At 37.3% G+C, this 19,782-nt stretch overlaps 1 protein-coding gene across 1 annotated transcript in view; it reads right to left on the bottom strand.

Moving 5' to 3' along the window:
- Nucleotides 1-18,798: 18,798 nt before the first annotated feature.
- LOC124721742 overlaps nt 18,799-19,782 on the bottom strand; it is an 87,499-nt gene continuing 86,515 nt past the window's right edge. Inside the window, exon 3 of the mRNA XM_047246843.1 lies at nt 18,799-19,208. Coding sequence (XP_047102799.1) covers nt 19,059-19,208 — 150 coding nt within the window. The 3' untranslated portion in view covers nt 18,799-19,058. The remainder of the gene's footprint in view (nt 19,209-19,782) is intronic.

The raw sequence follows: 19,782 nt of genomic DNA on the forward strand, positions 1-19,782 counted from the left end.
CAGTTGATGTTTATGGTTCACAATCTGAAAGTGAAGTGACATCTGATAGCATTGCACTGACCTTTATACTGAGCCATAGTTTGCAGTTTGACCATGGTAGCACCACAGTCAGGTGAGTAACGCAATTGTGAAGAGTTCCCTAATGAGATTTTAATACCATTCTGCCTCCCTCCATCAAAAACTGTGGCGGGTAGGATACATTTTGTAAAAAATAGCTTAATTTGGCATAATGAAAGAATTGGTGCACATTTTGTATCGATTTGATGCGTCCTTCTTGGATCTCTCTAAATAAATCGGAGTTCTTCCCGAATTTTAATTTTTCTTGATTTCAGCGCCATCTGTGAATGCTTTAAAAAATGTTTCAGACAAAACTTGATTACTTTTTTATGGAGAATCCGAATCTGCAATAAAAATGGGGGTTTCCATTTAAGATTTAAAAGTTACCCCCTGCCCCACCCAAAGTGGGGGTTGGGGGTGACATGTAGTATCATTTGATGTCTCCCCTTTGAGCTTATGAACTTGTCTTACCCACTATTTTTAACTGATGTATAGTTTTTGAGATAATCTCATCCAAAACTTCAGATGGACCAACCTGTATAGTGATTCATAAAAAAAATTTCACATTGGATTGCGAATTCACGTTGTCATTTGGGTGTCAGACCACACTCATTATAGAATTCACGAGGGACACAATGAAGCTGCTGGATAGGGCATATGACATTTACCCCTAATGTTTCAGTGGAATATCCAGCTGCACTGATGTGGGCAAGGGAAATTCACTAGTACAAGAGATGTGATAGAGAAAACACGTAACAGCTCTTGCAAGGACTTGTAAAATGTGGTGATATAAACCTTGCCAACATACGGGGTGGTTATAATTAAACTTTCACTACTTGAGCCAGTGTAGACAGAAAAAAATTTACCGTGTGGGTGCCCAGGAGGAGTTTACATATTTATAAGGAATTCTCATATGTATAAGAACGTAAACATAAATACTTCCTGACAGATTATAACTATGTGCTCGACCAGGACTCAAACCTGGGGTCTTTGCCTTTGATGACCATGTACAGGTATCCAAGCAAGACTCATGACCCACCCTCACAGCTTTACTTCTGCCAGTACCTCTCAGCAACTTTCCAGATTTCACAGATACCTTGCACGTGTGCAGGAGACAGAAGTATAACTATGAGGACAGGTCATTATTTGAGCTTAGATAACTGAGTAAATAGAGCATTTGCTAACAGAACATAAAGGACATAGGTTCGAGTCCAAGTTTGGCACATAGTTTTAATGTTGCAGAAAGTTTCAAATCAGCACACACTCCACTGCAGAGTGAAAATTCATTCTGACAAACATAAATACATTTTGCTTAGGGCAGCAGATGTAGGCATGTATGACAAAAGTAAAATTTCATAACAAATTCATTACAACAGTAAGTGTATACTGAGCATATGTAGGAAATTTCGATACTTTCAAAAAGTGTCTTGAGGCCCTATTTTCCTATTTGACAGCAAAAAGCAATAGTGGTTGCTGGTGATTTTAATATAGATTTTCTTAAGAATTCTACAAGTATTGATTTATAGCTATTTTTAGCCTCACCATTCAACATTTTACTACAGTGAACTTTCCAATCAGGCAAACAGTTGCTGATTCAGTCATTTTATTCATTCACACATCATGTTCTCTAAATCTCTTTATGGAAGAGATCTTTCAGGAATGCAGAATGAGTCAAGTTATACATTAAGAATCAGAAACAACCACCACTGGCTGCTTCTGTAAAGCATACTAAAACCAAATTGTGACTAGCACTAATCTACTCAAACTATAATTATGATGATCACTTCTAGACTACTTTTTATAGCTGTGTATGTTAAGAGAAAAACAGCTATTTTCTTAAAAAAGAAAACCACTTCTGCTCCTCCTGTGCTACTCAGCTGCTGTTTTTATCCAATATTTAAAAACAAAGCATTTATGAAGCTTTACACAGACCTATATCAGTTGTCTGGACAGGGTGGTCAGAACAACCTGAAAAGTTAGTAAAGGTATTTTAGGGTTAATTGGGCTGAGAAATAATTGTTGAGCAAAAATTAAGTATCTTGTGCCATTTATAAGTTAATAAGCATTGAAGTTAGCCAATCTAGCCATTGCACGTGCAAATTCAAGCAGCCCACCAGAGATGGCCTCACCAAACATGTTCTTTGTTCGGTTTTCTAAAAACCAAACAAGAGAGTGATACAAAATCTGGGCATTGGACAGAAGTAATATGAGTTTTTGCAAGATTAAGTGTTAAGCCATTGGCTGTGAGCCAGTTGTGATTGTATTCCATTATTTCCTTGGCTTTTGCTGGTATGATTGTCTTTGGTCTTTTTATCAGTATAGCCATACCATCATCAAACTTTACAGTTTTAGAAGAGACCTACAATGTCCCAGGTAGATAGTTAATATAGGCAAAGAACAGGAGCAGACCAAGCACTGAACTTTTCAGCACACCATATTTAGTGTTATCCCACTCTGAATGTAATCTTATCCCTGTTGTATCATTTACTAACGTGACACTTCATTTTCTATTGTAAAGATCCACCAATGCAAAGGGGAGAGCTTTAATGCCATACCATTTTAGTTTCCAAAGCAGAATTTTATGATTTACTCATTTAAATGCCTTGAGAAAATCACAGGAAATGTCAACTGGGTAATTTTTGTTGTTTAATTCTACTACAATTAAGTTTGCAAGATCATATATTGCATTCTCAATAGAGAAGCCTTGTGAAATTCTAAGAGCTGTTGTTAAAAGTTTATTCTCAGATAGATGGTTCAGTATTCTGCTGCATTCTACTTTCTCAAAAACTTTGGGCATATGAGAAGAAGGGACAATAGTCTATAATTAGAGCTCAGCAGCTTATTTCCACTTTCTTTAATGTTGGTGTTACTATCACATACCTTAGACTTTCAGAAAATACTCTTGACTTAATATAAAGGCAACTCAAGTTTGGTGCTACCAATCCAGCACAAGATTTTAGCATCTACATCTACATCTACATCTACATCCATACTCCGCAAGCCACCTGACGGTGTGTGGCGGAGGGTACCTTAAGTACCTCTATCGGTTCTCCCTTCTATTCCAGTCTCGTATTGTTCCTGGAAAGAAGGATTGTCAGTATGCTTCTGTGTGGGCTCTAATCTCTCTGATTTTATCCCCATGGTCTCTTTGCGAGATATACGTAGGAGGGAGCAATATACTGCTTGACTCTTCGGTGAAGGTATGTTCTCGAAACTTTAACAAAAGCCCGTACCGAGCTACTGAGTGTCTCTCCTGCAGAGTCCTCCACTGAAGTTTATCTACCATCTCCGTAACTCTCTCGCTATTACTAAATGATCCTGTAATGAAGCGCGCTGCTCTCCGTTGGATCTTCTCTATCTCTTCTATCAACCCTATCCGTACCATACGGATCCCACACTGCTGAGCAGTATTCAAGCAGTGGGCGAACAAGTGTACTGTAACCTACTTCCTTTGTTTTCGGATTGCATTTCCTTAGGATTCTTCCAATGAATCTCAGTCTGTCATCTGCTTTACTGATGATCAACTTTATATGATCATTCCATTTTAAATCACTCCTAATGCGTACTCCCAGATAATTTATGGAATTAACTGCTTCCAGTTGTTGACCTGCTATTTTGTAGCTAAATGATAAGGGATCTATCTTTCTATGTATTTGCAGCACATTACACTTGTCTACATTGAGATTCAATTGCCATTCCCTGCACCATGCGTCAATTCGCTGCAGATCCTCCTTCATTTCAGTACAATTTTCCATTGTTACAACCTCTCGATGCACCACAGCATCATCTGCAAAAAGCCTCAGTGAACTCCCGATGTCATTCACAAGGTCATTTATGTATATTGTGAATAGCAACGGTCCTATGACACTCCCCTGCGGCACACCTGAGATCACTCTTACTTCGGAAGACTTCTCTCCATTGAGAATGACCTGCTGCATTCTATTATCTAGGGACTCTTCAATCCAATCACACAATTGGTCTGATAGTCCATATGCTCTTACTTTGTTCATTAAATGACTGTGGGGAACTGTATCGAACACGTTGCGGAAGTCAAGAAACACGGCATCTACCTGTGAACCTGTGTCTATGGCCCTCTGAGTCTCATGGACGAATAGTGCGAGCTGGGTTTCACACGACCGTCTTTTTCGAAACCCATGCTGATTCCTACAGAGTAGATTTCTAGTCTCCAGAAAAGTCATTATTCTCGAACATAATACGTGTTCCAAAATTCTACAACTGATCGACGTTAGAGATATAGGTCTATAGTTCTGCACATCTGTTCGACGTCCCTTCTTAAAAACGGGGATGACCTGTGCACTTTTCCAATCCTTTGGAATGCTACGCTCTTCTAGAGACCTACGGTACACCGCTGCAAGAAGGGGGCAAGTTTCTTCGCGTACTCTGTGTAAAATCGAACTGGTATCCCATCAGGTCCAGCGGCCTTTCCTCTTTTGAGCGATTTTAATTGTTTCTCTATCCCTCTGTCGTCTATTTCGATATCTACCGTTTTGTCATCTGTGCGACAATCTAGAGAAGGAACTACAGTGCAGTCTTCCTCTGTGAAACAGCTTTGGAAAAAGACATTTAGTATTTCGGCCTTTAGTCTGTCATCCTCTGTTTCAGTACCATTTTGGTCACAGAGTGTCTGGACATTTTGTTTTGATCCACCTACCGCTTTGACATAAGACCAAAATTTCTTAGGATTTTCTGCCAAGTCAGTACATAGAACTTTACTTTCGAATTCATTGAACGCCTCTTGCATAGCCCCCCTCACACTACATTTCGCTTCGCGTAATTTTTGTTTGTCTGCAAGGCTTTGGCTATGTTTATGTTTGCTGTGAAGTTCCCTTTTTCTTCCGCAGCAGTTTTCTAACTCGGTTGTTGTACCACGGTGGCTCTTTTCCATCTCTTATGATCTTGCTTGGCACATATTCATGTAACACATATTGTACGATGGTTTTGAACTTTGTCTACTGATCCTCAACACTATTTGTACTTGAGACAAAACTTTTGTGTTGAGCCATCAGGTACTCTGAAATCTGATTTTTGTCACTTTTGCTAAACAGAAAAATCTTCCTACCTTTTTTAATATTTCTATTTATGGCTGAAATCATCGATGCAGTAACCCCTTTATGATCGCTGATTCTCTGTTCTGCGTTAACTGTTTCAAATAGTTCGGGTCTGTTTGTCACCAGAAGGTCTAATATGTTATCGCCACGAGTCAGTTCTCTGTTTAAATGCTCAAGGTAGTTTTCAGATAAAGCACTTAAAAAAATGTCACTGGATTCTTTGTCCCTGCCACCCGTTATGAACGTTTGAGTCTCCCAGTCTGTATCTGGCAAATTAAAATCTCCACCCAGAACTATAACATGGTTGGGAAATCTACTCGAAATATTTTCCAAATATGTTCAGGTGCTCAGCCACAACAGCTGCTGAGCCAGACATCCAATTACCATGTCTGAGCCTGCTTTAATCATGACCTTCACCCAAATTATTTCGCATTTCGGATCTCCGTCAATTTCCTTCAATACTATTGCACTTCTTATCACTATAAACACGCCTCCCCCTTCACTGTCCAGCCTGTCTCTGCAGTATACATTCCAATCTGAGTTTAGGATTTCATTACTGTTTACGTCTGGTTTGAGCCAACTTGTGACCGTTTATTAATGAGAGCAGTTCTGGGACCTTTCTATAGACGCTCCTGCAGTTTACTATTAGCAGTTTACTGTTGCATCAGTTACTACTTTGTACTGATCTAATGATTTTTTTGTCCTGGCAGGACTGATGTCTGGTGGTGATATGTACATTGCCTGCCCAAGTAAGTTTATTGGATGTGTTTTCAATGGAAGATTATTTGTTGCTGTGTTTGCAGCTACTATTAGAAAGAATTCCTCGCATTTAGTAACCAATGATTTGAATTTCGTATAATCTCCCTTGCTGCTGCTGTCATCTGGGAGTCCAATGTCATTTGCCTTCTCAAGTGTGCTCATTTTGTGCTTAATAATGCTCCAAATTGCCCTTGCTTTGTTCTTGAAATTTTGAATTTTTTGTGCATATTACATGGTCTATGCTTTTTTTTGATGACATACTGAAGAATTTTGCAGTACTGCATAGAGTTCATTTTAAGGCTTAATTAGAGACAGTCCTCTGCATTAAGTAAAGCTCTCTCTTTGTAGACAAGATGTTTTGTTCCCAGATGTTAGCCACTGCTGTATCCTGTTACTAGTGCATGTGAGAGTGAGTCAGTGCTGCTCTGCACATATACAGGTGCGAGTCACTGGTAGGTGGAGTGAAGAGACTGTGCCATGTGCATGCTTCCTACAGGTGACCTCTAGTGGGCAGCACATACTGATACCATTGGCATTTGATTTAAGTACAAACATGCGGTGACACTACACTCAGCACACTCACTCACACTCACATGCACTTGTAGCAGGATACAGCAGCCACCCTTTGTCTCAGCTCTCACTATAAATGTGCACAACCCATTGTAAAGGAAAACTGGATTAATAATGTTGTAAGACTATTTTTAGAAAGGGATGAAATTTCTCATCTACTATTTGGCAAACTTTTTCCCACTTCTGTTCCTGTAAATTTACCCTGAATGGTGTAACTGAGTCAGCAATTACAATTATGTGAAAATTTACTTTTCTTTTATTGGCTAAACCTAATTGAGGGGGATGCTTTATTACTGTCATTTGACCATTGTGGTCAGATAAATAATTTATTATTGGGCTCATATCTATATTATTAAAGATGGAGGAATTTAGAAATTAATTGTCAATTGCTGTTGCGCTATATCCTTCTACCCCTGTTGGAGATGTTACTGTGTGAATGAAAGCAAAGCTGTCAATCAGTATTGTTTGAGGTGAAATCTATATAATATCTTCACATACACTGTCAGCCAGAGCTTTATGACCATCTACCTAATAGTCAGTATGCCTTTGGCACAGATAACAGCAGCAACACTTCATGGCATGGAAGCAATGAGGCCTTGATACGTCGTAGGTCGCTGGAGGGAGATGGCACCTCATCTACACACACACACACACACACACACACACACATTTCATCTAATTCCCATAAATTCTGGGGGGGGGGGGTGATGAGCTCTGATGCCATGTTCAATCACGTCCCAAATGTATTGGACCGGGTTCAGATCTGGTGAGTTGGGGGGTGGGGGTGGGGGCAGCACATCAATTGGAACTCACCACATTGTTCCTTGAACCAATGCATCACACTTCTGGCCTTGTGACATACCTCATTATACTGTTGAAAAATGCCAGTTCCATCAGGAAACTTGATTGTCATGAAGGGGTGTACATAGTCTCCAACCAGTGTATGATATGCCTTGGATATCACAGTGCCTTGCACGAGCTCCACTTGACCCATGGACGTCCACATGAATTTCCCCAGAGCATAATGAAGCCACTACCAGCTTGTCTCCATCCCACATTACAGGTGTCAAGGAGCTATCCCCTGGAAGATGACAGATTCATTCCAGCCAATCAATGTGATGATGAAGGTATCAAGCTTCATCAGACTGTGCAATGCTCTGCCACTGGGCCAATTTCTAGTGCAAATAATCATGTGCTCATTTCAGTCATAGTTGCCGATGTTGTGGTGCTATCATTGGCAAACGCATGGGTCGTCGGCTGCAGAGGCCCATTGTTAGGAGTCTTCGGTGCACTGTGTCTTCAGACACACATGCTCTCTGCCCAGCATTAAAGTCTGATGTTAGTACTGCCACAGTTCACCACCTGTCCTGTTTTACCAGTCTGTCCAGTATACGATGTCTGACATTTGTAATGAGGGGTGGCCACTCAACCCCATGATGTCTGGACATGGTTTCACCTTGGTTTTGCCATGTATTGATGCTTATGCCAAGCCTCTGGGCCATCACAATCTGCCCTTGGGCAAACTTCCCCATTCTCCATATGTACAGCATGCTCACTGATACTACATGCACCATGAGTGTGTCTGACTAACAGACATTCCTCACCAGCTGATGCTGCTATCGCCTGGATGGGTTTATATCGATAGTAGGGTGGTGGTTATAATGTTCTAGAGGATCAGTGTAGAATCATTAGTAAATGTGCCAGAGATGAAAACTGTATTGAAATCTCCACATAGAATCATTTTCCGTTTATTTCTACAGAGTTTGACTGTGAGGGTGAAGCAAATATAAACTGGAATTAGTTTGTGAGCTTATTTAAGCTTCAGAAAAATTCATACAAACTTATTTATTTATTTTTTTTGTATAGGGTCCTGAATGGGAAACACATTTTTCCTAGTTGATTGTCAATTTCTTGATCCCATTTTCATAAAATGAATGTGGCTGTGACAGCACCCAATTGCACATGAACACTTTGACAGTACCATAATCACCAAATTTGTGTTCTCCACCTGCTTCCTTTGGCAGTCCAAAGAAATGAAAATCTCAGGGTAATAAGTCTGAATTGTAGGGAGAATGTTCTAGTGTGGTCCAGAACAATTCCTGATTTTTTTTGTGCTCTGTGGTGAGAAGACGAGGCACTCACTTTGCGGACACTTTTCAAAATTCAATGTTGTCTTTAATGATCACCTGAGCACTGCTGTAGCTTATGCCAACCTCAGTAACAATTTCAGAAACTGTTATTTGGTGACTGTCTTCAATAAGTTGGCTAAAAGTACAAATATTATCCTCGGTCATGCTGGTTCTTCAACGATGTTGATGAGTTGTATTCTCAGCTGTTTCTTGGCCCTGTAAAAACTGCTTGTGCCATGTATACACTTGAGTCTTTTTCAGGGTGTTGTACCTAAACTGTACTGCAAGTCTTTCAGGATGCTTTTATGTCTGCCTTTGTGAGAAACTTGATTATAACATATTGCGCAACAGATGATGGTACCTCTTGTTCTGACATTGTGATTCCTACTAAAGAAACAGTATGACAATTTTATTGCAGTGGAGGAAGCTCGCTGGAAATGAAAGTAATAATGAGCAGAGATAACACCACCCTTGTGAACTGAAAGGTATACTATACAAAAATTCCGGTTTGTATTTGGTTCACCCTTGTAGTAAGTCTTGTAACTGCTCAATGAACATCAAAATATTTCCTGTTTGGAGTGTGTAGACTGTCTGAACTGCTGTCTTGTATGTTTCCAAATATACCATATTACTGAACTGCAACACTGAACTAGATGTTATTTACAGAGTTCCGTGGCATGGGACTTCCACTTTTTGTGTATGTAGCCACACTGTCCTTTCCTCATATTAGACATACACCATTGTAAACTAACTTCTATTCATCTAGGTGCATTTATTCAATTGCTGTGACTTCCAGATGATGATCTGTTATGCAGAGTACATCTATTGAAATAGTGTTAGATGTTTTGCTGTTTTGTTTGATGTGAAAAGTTCATTTTTGTTTCTGAAAAAACTTCTGATGTTTTGATGGAAATGTCCAAATATTTTACGGGTGTTAATCTTTGTAATGTCCAAGCTGCCAGTTTTTATTCCTCCAGTGATTATCGGAACTGTGTAATATATTAAGTTATTTGTGTAACCATTGCTTTATCATTGGAGCAATTTCAGATTGTTTGAAATATGATTAAGTTAAGCCTCTGTATAGGAAAGTAGATATTGAAATACCATAATACTTATGTCCAAATTCATTTTTGCCAGTGTTCAAGAATATTTTAGGAAAGATAACATACAAGTTGTTTCTTAACCATCTGATTTTGAATAATATATTGTCAAATAAACAGTTTGGATTTCTAAGGGGTTTCAGTATTGAGAGGCTATTTACATATAGCGTGAAAAATTTGTTAATTCATTAGAAAATAAATTACAAGTATCCTCTGTGATGTATTAAAGCCTTTTGACTGTGTAAATTACAATATCCTTTTAAGTAAACTTGAATATTATGGTGTAACAGGAAATGCCAGAAAATTTTTAAGATCGAATTTCTCTGACAAGAACCAAAGGATGTCAATAGGAGAGAGTGCTCTGTTGAACTGTCAGCCATCATCTAACTGGGATGTAATTACATGTTGTGTCCCACAATGTTCCATAATACAGAACTTTTTCTTGTATTTATTAACAACTTTCATCAGTAACACTACCAAAAGCCAAGTTTGTTTCATTTGCACATTAAAAAAACAATACAATAAGTAGCAAATCAAATGTATTTTTAGAATGGTTGTTTAAATACGTTTTCATGCACAGCAATAAATGGTTCCTAGCCAATTCTTTGTCACTAAACTTTAAAAAGATGCAAATATATGCACTTCAGAACTATTAAGTGGTTTTCTCCCAGTGTATGTCTAAAATACAGGGTGTTTCAAAAATGACCGGTATATTTGAAACGGCAATAAAAACTAAACGAACAGCGATAGAAATACACCATTTGTTGCAATATGCTTGGGACAACAGTACATTTTCAGGCGGACAAACTTTCGAAATTACAGTAGTTACAATTTTCAACAACAGATATAGAAGACAACGCAGTCTGTGGGTGCGTCATTCTGTCCGTCGTCTTTCTGCTGTAAGCGTGTGCTGTTCACAACGTGCAAGTGTGCTGTGGACAACATGGTTTATTCCTTAGAACAGAGGATTTTTCTGGTGTTGGAATTCCACTGCCTAGAACACAGTGTTGTTGCAAAAAGACGAAGTTTTCAACGGAGGTTTAATGTAACCAAAGGACCGAAAAGCGATACAATAAAGGATCTGTTTGAAAAATTTCAACGGACTGGGAACGTGACGGATGAACGTGCTGGAAAGGTAGGGCGACCACGTATGCCAACCACAGAGGGCAACGCGCAGCTAGTGCAGCAGGTGATCCAACAGCGGCCTCGGGTTTCCGTTCGCCGTGTTGCAGCTGCGGTCCAAATGACGCCAACGTCCACGTATCGTCTCATGCGCCAGAGTTTACACCTCTATCCATACAAAATTCAAACGCGGCTACCCCTCAGCGCCGCTACCATAGCTGCACGAGAGACATTCGCTAACGATATAGTGCACAGGATTGATGACGGCGATATGCATGTGGGCAGCATTTGGTTTACTGATGAAGCTTATTTTTACCTGGACGGCTTCGTCAATAAACAGAACTGGCGCATATGAGGAACTGAAAAGCCCCATGTTGCAGTCCCATCATCCCTGCATCCTCAAAAAGTACTGGTCTGGGCCGCCATTTCTTCCAAAGGAATCATTGGCCCATTTTTCAGATCCGAAACGATTACTGCATCACGCTATCTGGACATTCTTCGTGAATTTGTGGTGGTACAAACTGCCTTAGACGACACTGCGAACACCTCGTGGTTTATGCAAGATGGTGCCCGGCCACATCGCACGGCCGACGTCTTTAATGTCCTGAATGAATATTTCGATGATCGTGTGATTGCTTTGGGCTATCCGAAACATACAGGAGGCGGCGTGGATTGGCCTCCCTATTCGCCAGACATGAACCCCTGTGACTTCTTTCTGTGGGGACACTTGAAAGACCAGGTGTACTGCCAGAATCCAGAAACAATTGAACAGCTGAAGCAGTACATCTCATCTGCATGTGAAGCCATTCCGCCAGACACGTTGTCAAAGGTTTCGGGTAATTTCATTCAGAGACTACGCCATGTTATTGCTACGCATGGTGGATATGTGGAAAATATCGTACTATAGAGTTTCCCAGACCGCAGCGCCATCTGTTGTTGACAATTGTAACTACTGTAATTTCGAAAGTTTGTCTGCCTGAAAATGTACTGTTGTCCCAAGCATATTGCAACAAACGGTGCTCGTTTAGTTTTTATTACCGTTTCAAATATACCGGTCATTTTTGAAACACCCTGTATGATGAAAGTCATATAGAAGAGGTCAAAGTTTTAGAAAATTACAGTTTGATAGTAAATCCAATTGGGATGTGCACAACACAGAACTGATGTAGCACCTAAACATATATTTCTTTGCAATTTGGACACTGTCAGACATAGATGACATAAAAATAAACAAGGTATCATAATTTGCTTACTTCCATTTCATAATGTCATAAAAGGTCATTTTTTTTAGCATGACTCAACAAGCCAGTCTAAAGTTTTCCAAGTTAAAAAGCATGCAAAAAAATTATTTGCAGTGTGAATTCAGAGGTCTGTCAAAGGAAATGGTGAAGCTAACCACTGTTTCCCAATATGCAATTTGCAATTCGTCATAAATAACATTGCTTTTTCAAACTAACAACTGAGCTGAGAGAATTAATATTAGAAATATGAATAATCTATGTAAATATTTAAAGTCATTAACTTAGATACAGAAAGGTACCCATTATTCAGGAACACACATCTAGTACAGACATCTAACAGTAATGTTGTTCCAACAATGTACAAGTCTCCAGACAATGGATGCAGTTTACTATTATATTACTGACACTTTGATCCTTACAAACAATTTGAAAAATCTTTGTAGTGAGTTTTGTTATGCAGTTTTGTGCCTGTTAATGATTAACAGCAGTAAAAATTTGTAGTAATAATGAAGATTTTCATAGATGCTGATGGTGATGCATGATTTTTGAGAAATATTTACAAGCTATGGGTCAACAACTACTGAAAGCTTATTTAGCATTTACAAGAAAACAGCGGATACCACTACTGCACTTGCTGAAAGTTCCCAGCACTCACCAACTCAAAAAATGTCAACCTTTCCACTTCGTGATGGCTCATATCTTTTAAACTATATGAAACAGATTTTCAAATAAATTTATGGAGAATCGACACTTTGCTTTCAGCAGTGTCTACAGCTCTGACCTTATTCATAACATCCTGCACAAAAAGGAAAGGCATAAAGTAATACCTCTTCTTTATACTGGCCAATGTGGACCAGTCAGTTGTGAAAAAAATGGTACACCATTTTCTATGGGAACAAAATTGAAGAGATTCTTGCAAAAATACTGAAATCCTGCAATTGCTTGCTTGCTTTTTATAAACTATAACAAAATAGCTAAGTCTGATATAGCCATGAAGCTGGAAAAAAAGAACTTACACCTAAAAGTACTGTCAAAAATTATTCATTGATCAACCAGACAAAGCTGTGGGAATTGCTGTCTTAACATGATATCTACTGACAGCATAAAACTGTATTAGCTTTAGTTGAGTGCATTTTCAATAAAGAGAAAATGTGCTTAAGTCATACAAATTAATGTTTTCCATAAAAGTAAGGAATCAGAAAAGTGATACAATTGGAAACATAGCAACATATTCCCTTTTGTATAAAATTTGAATATATCAACTTTACATTTGTAAATGTTGCAACTTGTATAATATTAAATATTTATATCTGCCCTATAATTATTTTATCTGCAGTTTGATGTTCAGTTGTCATTTGAGGATAACCTAAGAAACTGAAAACCTGTAGGTGAAAAATAAAAATTGTTGGAAAGTATGTAGAAAGAGAGATTTTCTGTGCATTTACTATCATATTCTGCCAAGAACTGACAGTAAACTCAATTAATGTTCATTTAATGCAGTCTTAGATAAGAAAAGGCATAAAATTATACCTCTTCTATATACTGGCCAACATGGACCAGTCAGCAGTGCTTAAGTCATACAAATTAATGTTTTCCATAAAAGTAAGGAACAAGAAAAATGATACAATTGGAAATATAACAGTTTATTCCTTTTTGTATAAAAATGGAATATATGAACTTTCCAGCTGGCATAAAAAATCAAAGGAAGTGCCAATATCATGTAATACAAAATAATTTAGGGGCAACAAGAAGTTGCACATGTTGACAAAAGCATAATGTAATATAGGTAGGACAGGTGGCACCTAACAAAACAGTGATTCTACTTCTACAAGATTTTACAAAAAATATTTCAGCATTTATTTTCAGCTATTGCTTCATCTCTAAGAAACACAGTACCCTCTTTCACTTGCTCTTGTCTTTATATTTTTAGTTACATATAATGGACCATCCCCTATATGGACCAATTAGACAGTCACCTGAAATTCCAGCCCTCACATTAATTTTAAATTGCTGCTTGTCTCCAGCCGGAATCACATGATTTTTATTCACCCAAGAAATGTTGTTTGTGAACATTTGCTATTTTATCTCTTCCATATGTTGTCTCATCTGCAAACAAAAGTAAAAATATGAACAATGGATCAGCAGGTTATGGGTGGAAAAATTGGAAAAGGTTCTGCTGTAGTTGATGATCAGTAGGTGAACCCTGCAAATGCTAGTAGTGATGATATGTGTACAATTGCTTTTTGGAGTACCATTGGTATGGTATTGTGAGGTGTACCACATGCAACAGCAATGTGTTGTGTGCTGATTCATGTGTCTTCTGTGACTATCTGCAGAATGTGTTCTTAGTGATCAGGAATATGAGAAATTCTCAGCTTACCTCTTTCTCACCAACAGGATGATAAACAACTACAAAAACTGGAGAATTCAGCTGTCTTCTCTCTGGAAACATTTTCTGATTCAACCATTACCATTTGTGCAGCTATACATCAAACTCATAGCTGCTTGATGACAAAATGAATATCTTACCATGGTTAACTGAACACTTTCAAGTATTTCACTACTATCACACTCATGAAATGTTCTGCACAGACCAAGTTCAAATGTATAGAAGTCTTCTGTGATCATGTTCCAACAGCAACACCTTGTCATTGAGGATGCTGAGGGCCCCCCCCCCCCCTCCCCCTCTTGCCCCTCAGTCCTCAAAGTTTGCAGAAAATATTTCTGATACACATTATATAGCACATCTTTTTTATCTACCGTGATCTTACTTTTAAAAGATGCAACCATATGTGATCAATTGTATTTCAACAGTTGTAAGACAAGTCTCCAGAAATTTATGTGCAATGATATAGTGTGTTAGCTCATGAGACAGGTAGATGAGCCAAACACTGGTCAAGTCTATGCCCAGGTTAATAACTGTTTGTCAGGCACACTGACAAGCCTGAGTGTGGATTTTAAATTGTTTTCCACACTTTTCACAGAAGATGGTGGGTTGGTCCTCTGTAAATGACTTTTTTTCTCATCTCAGCATACATGAGGATGTGATGACATCAATCAGCTCACTACAGAACTAAACTACGAAATGCGGGAAGGGCAGTCAAATGCACAGACCCTGAAATTCAGAACACCCGAAAAGAGGACTGTAGTGAGCATAATGTAGTTTCAAGCTAAGCAGGATATGCTAAATGCTGCAAGACAGTTAAAAGATATTTTTAAACAAGCCTAATAGGTATTATGATGTGACTGAATTAACAAGTTAAGCATGAAGAGCTACTCAAGATTTGCTGTGAAGGATGTAGAATCAGAACTAGAGTTCACTTATTTTCTTACTTAGGCAAAGTTTGGGTATGAAATTTATTTATCATGGATTCCTCATTCAGAAATATTCTACTACATAACGTTATCAAATCTACTGCATGGATCACATATTTTTCCTTTGTATTAAATAATTTTATTCATCCCTTAAGTTAAATAATAGTTATATATATCCTGTGGTTCATTTTTTTGTTTAAAACATCTCGTACCACAAATTTAGACATGGTGTCATGAATCAGTGCACATATACACACACAACTAATTTATACCGATTTGCATGTGTTTTATTTTCTCCTTGAAAACAATTTTTCCTGATATGCTGTGCAACCTACTTGATAATGCCTAAAGATACCTATGAGTCCTATTCTGATTTGAATTCAGCGGCCAACTCAAAGCAAGCTAGTTGTATGTTCACTTGTTCATGAGTGTATTGGTAGCACAGTGCCTGCTATTGTTGCATTGTTTCCATAAATATAGTTGAACTGTTCTGAGGAAAAGGAACTGGTGCAGGCTGCTGTCAAAACAGTAGTAACTAATTCTATTGAAATGTTTCCTTGCATATAGCTGGAGAGCTTAAAGGGAAAAATTAAATTGAATACTTAATTTACAGAAAGAAGCAAGCTATCTTTTGATCTATATCCAGATGTGTATATTATACCAGCAAAAGAGCATGAAGTCAATAAAACTGTACAAAAAGCCTAAAAAAGTTAACAGGGCCAAATAAAGTACCAATCTGTGTACTGAAACAATACATATAGAGCTCCTTTAACAATCATAATAAATGGATCATTCACATCAGGGATATTTCCAGCATATTTAATATTAACAAGAGTTGTGTCTCTGCAGATGACATAGAAAACTACTGATCCATTTCACTACAGTCTCAAGCAATAATAGAACCAATTACAAATGAAAGCTTAGTTACTTACTTCAACAAATACAGCCTTGTAAGTTTGGGTTCTGAAGAGATAAAGGTACAGATTCACCCATAGTAGCAGAATTATTTTCAAAAAAATGGTGCTTGTTGCTTTTGTGTGTCACAGACGTTGTGTTAGATTTCTCTAAGGGTTTTCATATTATTGACCATAATAATCTACTCTAAGGAGCTAGAGTAATTAGAAATAAGAAGTCTAGCTAATGACTTATTCTGTTTTTATCTAGCAAATAGGGTACAAAGAGTGGAGGTAACACAAACATCAAATAATGCTAAACTCTTAGTAAATCACTTATCAGAATCAAAATACATTAATACATGTATCATATTTGTGCCAATACTATTTGTGACCTACATCAACGACTTTCCCAATAATATTAAGCAAGGGAAAAAATTATCATTGCTGCTGACAGCAACATTATAGTCACTGAGAAAAAAAAAGAGACTCCTTGCAGAGCAAGGAAGGTTACACTTCATCAATATGCACTAAAGTTACACTGAACATAAAGAAAATAAATTCCGTGATTTTCAATGTGAAGAGGGAAAATGATACTGTCAAATTAAATATAGATGATACCCTTATAGATTATAAAACAAACAATATTTCTAAAAGTGAATACTAGTTGTCTGGTTTAGTGCTGTGAACATACAAATATACTTATAAACTGAGTGCCATGAGTACATTATGCCCTTAGAGCCCTTTCACGTAGTGTAACAGTCTGTGACTTTTACTATTTGTATGCACAATCAGTTCTTAGCTGTGGAAGTTGTTTCTTTGTTACAAATACACAAAATAGGATTGCAGTGTTCAACTACAGGAAAGGGCCATAAAAATATTAACCAGAACTAATAATCAGGCTTACTGTAACAATCTGTTCAAAATATTGGGGATTTTAAGTACATCATGTCCATGTGAGTACATTTACCAGTCAATTTTACACATAACAAAGCCCTCTTAATTACTGCAGGAATACTTCTGTATATCACTCTGGAATAAGATCTAGACTAAAATCACATTTGCTAAGAAAAAATAGACATAAAACTCTAAAGAGTATTTCCTATCAATGAATAAAATTGTACTATCAAATGCCTAAGAAGATTATAAAACAAAATTGTTTAAAAATGGAATTTTTGTACTAGAATGTTTTTGTTATCCTGATAAATCTTATACCATACCTCTGCAATGGATAATATGAACATCTCATCCTCTTTCTGACTCAACATCTCACTTATTATGGAGAGATGCAGATTCAGTTTTTTAGACAAGCAAATGGGATGTTATAGTACACAAAGTAGGAACCAAATATCATTGTAATGGTCCTGATGTCAGGTTATTATTTGGATGTATAGTGCATGTGTGCAAAATGGGCAGTGATTAATGTTGAGAAATGATTGAAGAGTGTAACAGTAGCTTTTTGCATTGTGAAATTATTTGTGTAGTGGATGCAGTGACTGATTTTGAGAAATGAATAATTGATGTAGGATGTAGGAAAGTCAATATTTAGGGATAGGACAAGAATGATTATTCGGGAAAAAAAAAATTGTAGTGAACATCAGCCATAAAGTACATACCTTAAGAGATATGAGCATTTCTTCATCTTCAATACTGTGAAACAAACCTCTTCTACTGCAAGATCTTTGCTTTCCATATTTATGGAGGAGGCATAACAGACCAAAAAAAGAAAATAATCTCTAGTAAATATGGGCTTTAAAATGTATACCTTAAGAGCTATAAGCACAAGTTGGTAGAAGAGTTGTGTTTCACAATAGTGAAGATGAACAAGTGCTCATAGCTCTTAAGGTATGTGTTTTAGAGCCCATGTTTACTGAACATGTTTTTCTTGATTTTGTCTATACTAATACCTCTCAAAATCTGTAAAGCAATAGAAGAGATTTGTTTCACAGTATCAAAGATGAAGAAGTGCTCAAAGTTCTTAAGGTATGCATGTTAGAGCTCATGTTTACTAGACTTTTTACTTTGAATGATCATTTCTGTAATGTCCATGAATACAGACCATTTCTCCTGAGACATCATATGTTATTAAATAACTTATTTGGAAGAATTGTAAACAATACATAACTGAACACTATGGATAAAATGAATCAAGCTGCACAGTTTTTAACAGGTTGGCCGTACATTCATGAGGTTGGAGACTGTCTTTAATCTTCATCTGACCATCCTGATTTATGTTTTCTGTTGCCTACTTAAATAACTTCAGACAAATGATGTGACATTTCCTACTATGATGCCATGGCTGACCATATGTCCCACACTTGTCAAAGTAGGCCAGTGAGTATGTGAATCTCTGCACATAAGACTAATATTTATGTTTTTTAACTGTAGTGTCATGACAATCTCAGCATCTTTGTAAATGTGATCCATGGATGAATGTAACTACTAGTACTACTAGTACCATAACTTAATATCTACTACTCGTCATAAAGAAATGCCCTTTCAATGTACTTTTCTGCTTATCAAAACTTAAAACATTTAAATGATGACATTCTCAAATAAATATTTTTATTTCCAACATAATATAAACACAGTAATAATGAAACATTAGTCCTTCTCAGAACTTGTACTTATAAGTAGCTCACATCATAATGTGAAAATATGTAACATTTTGTTATTGTGTTGCTGCTGAACTGACTCATTTATACAATGAATATTTACTGTAGTTCTTTCCTCTCTTCAATCCAAAACAGTTTACAGATAATAAGATCTGTACACATTGATAATACACAGTACATGAGAGCAATCACACAAATATTTCATGATCTGAAGTGTGAATCCCAGAGTCATAAGAATCTTGGCAGCCATGTTGGGGTGTTGTGGCTTTCATGCGATTAGATCGGTTGCGTTTTATAGGTGGGTAGGACACATGCTGTCGTACGAAGCTAGCTGATCTCTGAAATGATGACAACAATTAGTACTATGCATATGTACACATGGGTGCTTGTGCACACAAACACACACACACACACACACACACACACACACACAAACACACACACACACACACACACAAATGAATTTACACCTTAAAACAAAAGAATTATGTTAAAATTTATAGAGTAAATAAATACAGCTAAACACTATAACACTATTATTCACAAGTCACAGATTTCATTTGATGAATACAAAATAATGTTTTAATTTGGAATAAAAATACAAAATGGTATTTAATTTTGAATGAACTCAGGTACAAGTAAACAGTAGTTTTATAACCACCCTGTATGAAGAACTATGGTGTAAAATGCTGTAACTGTGAGGATAATATCCATAATCTCCTTTAAAAGCTGCCAATGAACCTCCTATGAAGCATGAATTGTGCCCTTTCTCATGAGGGTACAGTTACATAACAGTGAAGATCACATTTTTTGTGTGTACAGAAGCTCCAAGATGCTTCATTGTTGGCCCATATATTGTTAGTGCTAATAGCATCCCATGAGCTAGAATGAATTTAGATTTCTATGACAGAT

The sequence above is a fragment of the Schistocerca piceifrons genome, chromosome X (genome assembly GCF_021461385.2).
Source record: "Schistocerca piceifrons isolate TAMUIC-IGC-003096 chromosome X, iqSchPice1.1, whole genome shotgun sequence".
Lineage (NCBI taxonomy): Eukaryota > Metazoa > Arthropoda > Insecta > Orthoptera > Acrididae > Schistocerca > Schistocerca piceifrons.